This window comes from Odontomachus brunneus, unplaced genomic scaffold (assembly GCF_010583005.1).
Source record: "Odontomachus brunneus isolate Ranch 3 - 2012 unplaced genomic scaffold, Obru_v1 Obru_scaffold_044, whole genome shotgun sequence".
Lineage (NCBI taxonomy): Eukaryota > Metazoa > Arthropoda > Insecta > Hymenoptera > Formicidae > Odontomachus > Odontomachus brunneus.
The window spans coordinates 1,608,919-1,615,894 of NW_022639494.1; the positions used below are offsets into that span (position 1 = coordinate 1,608,919).

General features: G+C 40.3%; 1 protein-coding gene across 3 annotated transcripts in view; it reads right to left on the minus strand.

Annotated features, from left to right (window-relative positions):
* LOC116844668 (Kv channel-interacting protein 4-like) overlaps window positions 1–6,976 on the minus strand; it is a 159,488-nt gene that overhangs the window by 25,600 nt on the left and 126,912 nt on the right. For all 3 annotated transcript variants that reach the window (XM_032816528.1, XM_032816527.1, XM_032816529.1), the window contains one exon: window positions 1,272–1,345. In XM_032816528.1, the coding sequence (XP_032672419.1) occupies window positions 1,272–1,345 (74 nt within the window). The remainder of the gene's footprint in view (window positions 1–1,271; window positions 1,346–6,976) is intronic.

The window sequence follows — 6,976 nt, forward strand, 5'->3', positions numbered from 1 at the left end:
AGAGAGAGAGAGAGAGAGAGAGAGAGAGAGAGAGAGAGAGAGAGAGAGAGAGAGAGAGAGAGAGAATTTAATGACGTCTCGATAGCGGCATAATGATGATGATTATACAGAAGTGCGATTCCATTTGGCACCTTGGAAGACAACCGGTAATTATCCCCTGACGACTTCTGCCCCGTCGTCCCACTTTATTCTTCAGAAGCACGATATCTATCGTGCGGATGGCGTCGTGCTCGTCCACAAATTGACTTTGCCGCTCGAATCGAATTTTGGCGATTGATCGAACTGTCAAACTTGGCAAACTTGGTTAAATCCACTATGCTGACTGTCCGTATAACGTCTAATTAGTTGAGAGAGTCCGCGATACATGCTTTGCTTAGAATATCACGCGCGTTATCCGCGAGTACCAATGATAAGCGAGCTAACAGAATTTAATTCCACAAAAATATATTGAACGCCGTTGAATCGTGTAATATAATGAGATATGAATCTCGCCAAAACGACGTGCACTGCGTTTTACGGTGCTACGTGTAAATCACGAAATTTATAGTCCACATATACAACACGCTCTTCTTCCATTCCATTTGAAGCCAGCAGTACTCAGGCGCGTTAGAATTAGGTGTTAATTTCGCTGCTCATTTCCAACCGCTTTGTTTAATTACATATTTAGTCCGCTAATTATGGCCGACCACACTATACGGAGAACGTGATTAAGCAGTTACTATATAATTCAGCCGCTCTCACTGCGAATGCTATCACGGCTGCAAAAGATGTTTCCCCAGGTTTTTTCTGTGCTTTCCAAACAACATGGAGATGGGGAGAGAAAGTTCAATACACATGTTATGAATATTGATGAACAAGACTGGCAAAACCGATGAATTTATTGGAGAGGATTCTGTACGGAAGGAAATTTTCCAAAAAATTGAGAAAAACACCTGAAACCGTGAACGACATTACTCGACGAATTCTCGTGACGTATCCATCTCACGATGCATTGCGGCGCATCTTGTCTGTCGTGACGCTACAATATTAATCTGCATCGAATTGACCCGAGGAGTTAAATATAGAGCGTGATATTGCCAGCGATTTTATGCATGCTGATATTTTCAAAGCAATATGCTAAGCGCAAACAACGCCAGGGACAATGAAAAAGGCGAACTATGCAGCGACGGGACTCAAATGCCATTGTGCATTACGAAACCAAGAGCGTGCGCGAGATATCGTATGAAGCGCGATGATGACCGTGAAGTTTCATTAAAATGTGGTGCGCTTACCTCGAAGCTGAGAAGCCCGCTGTGATCCTGGTCCAAAGTATTAAAAACGTAATGCGCGTACTGGCTTGTATTGGCTATACAAAAAGAGAAACAAATTTATTTTAATCACACCTATTCACACCGCTTTTTACATTTGGTTACATGATTTCATCAGAAATGTAATTTTCGATCAGAATCGCGATCGTATTCGCTTACGTATCGAATCGACGCATTCGACAAGTGTGTCCGTCGATAAAGCCACCCATATATAATTTCGCATGCCAATTCGGCAAAGAGCATTTGTCTGTGCGCGATCGCTATCGCGTCGGTAAACCGTGAGCTTTTTGCGAATCGCGAATTACATTATCTGTGTATGCAAGATAGTCGCGGAGAATAAATCAGGGCGATTCTCTCGAATAGGCTCTCGTGCGGGGGATTCGTATTTTGTGAAAAGGGACTCGCGCTTTAATGATATCTGGTATGATCTAATGATGAGCACGGTGCTCGAGTTTCTCTGCGGGTTCAATCTCGTTGAAGCCAAACACTCGTCCGGCATTAATGCCGCCGCGAAAGAGATGCTTAATAAGGCCGCTTGAATTCGCGAACAAACGAACACGCAATGATCTTGAACGAGAACATCCACAAAGGCCGCTGAATCTGTTATGGACAGCTCATAAAATCGAATACCCTTCGGCGCGTGTTAATAACATCCAGTAGAGATAATGAGTAGCTTTACACTTAAAAGGTAGATGTATAGCGCGAATTATCATGGAACTCGGCTTTACCAAAGGGTTGGCCGAGATATAGGGAAGATCGGAGCTATTTGGCAAAAATAAATTTAATTATTTCTATTCTTTAACAGGTTTCAGAATCAAACAAGCAGGGACTTTAAAGCCATCTTTGACATGTTTAAAAATCTTACTTGCTTAATTTTGTAACTTGTTAGAAAATACTAGAAGTAAATAGTTTTGCCAACTTATCTCGGTAATCAACTAACCCCCTACTACTTTCGAACGAAATATCTTGGCCGTCGTAAAGTTTTAACTTCAGCTTCCTTCACTCACTAACGCGAATCTAGATTCATCAGGAAGGCTCGCTCTCGAAAATTCGGACAGCGGCTCTTATCATACTTCAAGTATGCCGCGCTAAACACACACAGAAGATGCGTCCTACAGAAGATATCACGAAATACGAAAGTATAAAATGTATTAACTTGTCAAAATTGGCAAACGTCTGTGAGCTGCTACGTGCTCGCGAGAGACGTACCTCAATCGCGAAGTAATGCGAAATCCGAAAATTAGTTTTCTTTGCCCTCGACGGTGCCTACTGGCGGCGCAACTGGCAAAGTATATTAGCGGGAAGTACCGCGGCGGGAGTGCTTATACCTCGACACATACAAAGAACATTCGGCACACATATTGCGACAATTGAGTTTAACTTGTCGCATTTGGAATTTTGCTTTTCCCACGGATTTTTGTCATGCGATACACTCGTTCGCGCCCGTGGTCTTCTTTTTTCGAAGAACACTTGGGAAACTCCGTCCGGATTTTATAGGCTTCCCACACTACCCGCCAATTTCTCTTGTCTAACTTCCCGCGCGAGAGAGAATCGTGGCCGAAAGCGAAGCGCGGCGATTTTATTTGCAATAAAAATACTTGTTTCGCTAACCGCGAGATCGCGAAAGATTCTCGCGTATATTCTTCCGCAGTTCAGACACCCGGTGAGATTTTCCGTTGCATGCCGCACTATCAAAGTGGATAAGCCACAGTGGCGATCCGCACACACATACAACACGTACACCCTCTCTCCCTACTGTCCCCTCCCGCTGTTCAATCGTTCTGTCGGACCGTTCTCGTAGAATTGCGGAGCTATAGTCTCCTCGTGAAGGATCACGTATTTCACGCTTTGCGCCATATAGTTATACAGGGTGTCTGATGCGATTCGCACAGATAGAACTCGTGAAATTGAACAAAGAAAGACGTACATCAGACACACTGTATATGCGTGTAAATCTTGCATGCACGACATATGTGTACGGTCAAGCACAAAATATTGCGCTATCTTTGAGACGCTGCAAGATACTTCAAATACTATGGATTTTACCGGAGATGCTTCTCGCTCGAGAGGAAAATGCAGGATATCGAGTATATGTTGCTCCAAAAATTTTCAACAATTGCACATAATCGTGATTAATGTATGATTCTTTGCGATTTTTTATAGATCGTTTAGGGACATGAGTGAATATGCAAATAAAGTTTCATTACGACGTCGTGAATAATAATGGAACAATCCAAATATGGACTTTCCAAAATTGATATCTCGTGTAATATGACATTGATTTCCGATGTCTGGGGCATCTCTTCGTGTATGCACAAACGTAGGCAGCTACTTCAAAGTAGGTATTCGCAAGCTCGCGAGTTCAAAGTGGCCGAAACGAGGCCTGCTTCGAAAATGGGAAGAAAAGCGGATAGCCCTCCTCCGCTATGAACTAACGAATACGAGTCGTGAATCGCTATTTCAACGGCGGAGTGGGATTTATCGCGATGTCGTAATTCAACCATTCGACTTTTGACTGTTGGGCCAGATCTCAGTAATGTTCCTTTATTGCGCCGGCCTCGTATTCGATATCAGAGGTATAAATTTCACGCGCTGTATTGTACGTGCGGGTCTCGACTACCCTCTTGGGCCGCCGGAGGGATTTTAGATAAGTATAAACATGTCTACCCTTGATAAAAGACACGATCGCTAAAGGAGCTTCTACTGCCCATTCGTTGCGGCGGATTTGTGATTTTTTTCAAAACACTGGTCCGACCTGTTACAGACGTAGGAAATTAATGTCGATGGCGAGACGTTTCTCCGCAAAATCGCCGCAATTTTGGAAACAAGAATTCGCTGTTAAAACGAAAGAAATTTTAAATTTATATAATTTCTAACCGTATTAATTCTAAATTCTTCTCGAGGGAAACCTTCGTATCTTTTTGTTATACGATAATTAACCATAGTTATGCAAGAAAATGCATAATTATGCAAAAAATATCCAAGCCTTATGGACGTCTAAAATTAACTGAAAAACAGTTTTTATTTTTTTCTAGTTATGTCATCTCTTTTTATTAAGTTTTTAAAGGTTTTTAAAGTCAATTTTTTTACGAGTTAAGCTTGTCAATGTATATTCTTAAAGAGAAGAATATTGACTATGCTTGACTTCTTGAACTATTGCAATAGGAATGTTAGTTTATATTTTTTAAATCATGTTCAAATTTTCGTCTTCACTCTTCTCGAAATGTATTTTATGTGGTTTGGATTATTCTTTCATAACTACAGCCAACTCATCTCTCCATTTCGCACAATGATACGTTAAGTCTGCAACGCAGAGGGAGCGCGGATAGTATATATTAAACGGCGCCCTCGTTTTTACATCGAGTAGAACGTAAAAACTGGTACCGGCTTATCTACCGTGACGTCCAATTTTACCATGATTTGATTGACATATATTGTTGAACTGGGACATGTAGTTTTGCTTATTTTAGATCCGTTGACTGTTTGTCCAGTAGTATTTTGACTTCACTGAAATAACAAACATTTTCGTGTCATCCCTCAACGCGCAAATAAGGATTCACACCTGATATTGCGAATAAAATAATGTACGCGGAAATGTTCCTAACAATGTTGATATATTCAAACATGCCTTTGTCGGCACTGCTATTATATAATACTTAGCGACATGATATCGGAACCTTCGCAGTTTAGAAGATCACATGCGCGCGATAGAATCGAGGCCGGGCATTATCTCAATTCTTTTTATCCAAAACTAAAGCGCGTGGCTTATAAAAGTATTCGCGGACCAATCGCCTAAAGCAGCGCATCCAATAAGAGGCAAGAACTCTAATTAAAAACTGCAATTTAATGACCGCGCCTCCGTTTCGTATCGTCCTTGTTTGGCCAACCGTTCGATCTACGCTTAATTAAAAAGAACAAGAAGGAGAAGAAAAAAGCGGAACAGAAAAAAAGAACGAAGCGCGGCAAATAAAACCACAGGAAATCTTCTCCGCAATTTGAGAGAAGTGGAAACGTCAGTCCGGCGACGAGCGGGGGAGTATTCCCGTTTCCCTTACGCGAAACAACGACCGACTAAGCGCGGAGAATTTATAATTAATCTTCTATCACGCGGCCTTGCTCCTCCCGCCGGCTCGATAGCTCTGTGGATGCTTTATTCGAATAAATGAGGAAATTACGACGAGTATACACGTCTCGCGTGCAGCACGAGCGCAACGAGAGCCGGGGAATTTTTATTAAAAGCTCTCACCACGTTTAATTTCGTGCAATACTCCTTGCCGAAATCGCCGTAAAACGCGAACCTATGATTTGCAACTCTACGCGCGCAGCTTCCCCTCGAAACGCGAGCGCCATATGCAATAATTGTTGTGTTTATCTTTAACGTTGTCAATATTATTCAACCGAATACAGTACGATTCCAAGATAGAACTGCGCTTGCAAAATAGGTAAATACGTATATTGCTGTATATATAGCCGCGAAACTGAAATTCAGTTTCGCCCATTACATAGAAGCGCGCGTTTCGGGTCCTTACACACACACACATACACACACACACACACACATCCTGTATTATTTTACTACTATAATGAAGGTACACGCGGCGTCCGCTTCTTTTGAATATATATTAAGGAAAAGAGACGATTACGGTAGTCTTTTAACTGTGGTGGTTTCTTTGTGAAAATAGAAGCCGAATGCGAGACAATGTCGTCATTAGTTCGGTAATTTATCTCGAAGTAGCGTGCTCTGTTATCTCGCGCGTAACATTAAATCTGTAGTGCCGCAAAATGATAGGAAAATTTTTTCATCTCTATTCACGGGAAAAAAAAATTTATTTTTGGTACAATAAATTACATAACAACCACATGTTGACAAATGTAACAAGAAATTTAATTGAATTCAATTTAATTACAAAAGATGCAGCTGAGAATCAAAAGGAAGTTTTACGAATTTACTTCTGAACGAGGTGTGTCCGATATACATAGAAAAAAAATTTGGTTGGATGAATCAACTGAAGTATGAACGATTCAGGAGTTCCGATTAAAATGACTAAAACTCTGTTGAAGTTAACGAGATATCTTGATAATTGCGAATAAAACTTGGTAACTTCAGCCGGGATTTCCGAATCGTTCATATTTCACCAGAAATTGGTTCATCCGATCAAACTTTCTTTCCTTGTAATGTGTTGCAAAACGGTTTGGACACAATAACGCTGGGAACTTACAAAATTGTCAAAATTGAGAATTATTATCGGACTTGCCCCTAATAATTAATAATTAATATATATAATATAATATATATATATATAAATAATTAATATTAATAATTATTTTTTCATTTTATTATATACTTTAGATTATTATTATTAATTATTATTTATTATTCCTAATTATATTATTAATTATATTATTATTGCATAAGTTTGTCGGTGGATGATTCTCATGGGTCGAAATTTTGATTCTTTTTAACCTGTTAACTTTTCCGAGAAATCCTTTAGGACTTGTAGATTTATTTTACGCGTTTTCTACGTTTTCTACTATTTAGAGACGCTAAGTGGGACTTCAATCTTTATATTGTGAACACATCTTTCAGAATATACAGACATTAGAGAATTCTGGTCGAGAGAAAGAGAGAGAGAGAGAGAGAGAGAGAGAGAGAGAGAGAGAGAGAGAGA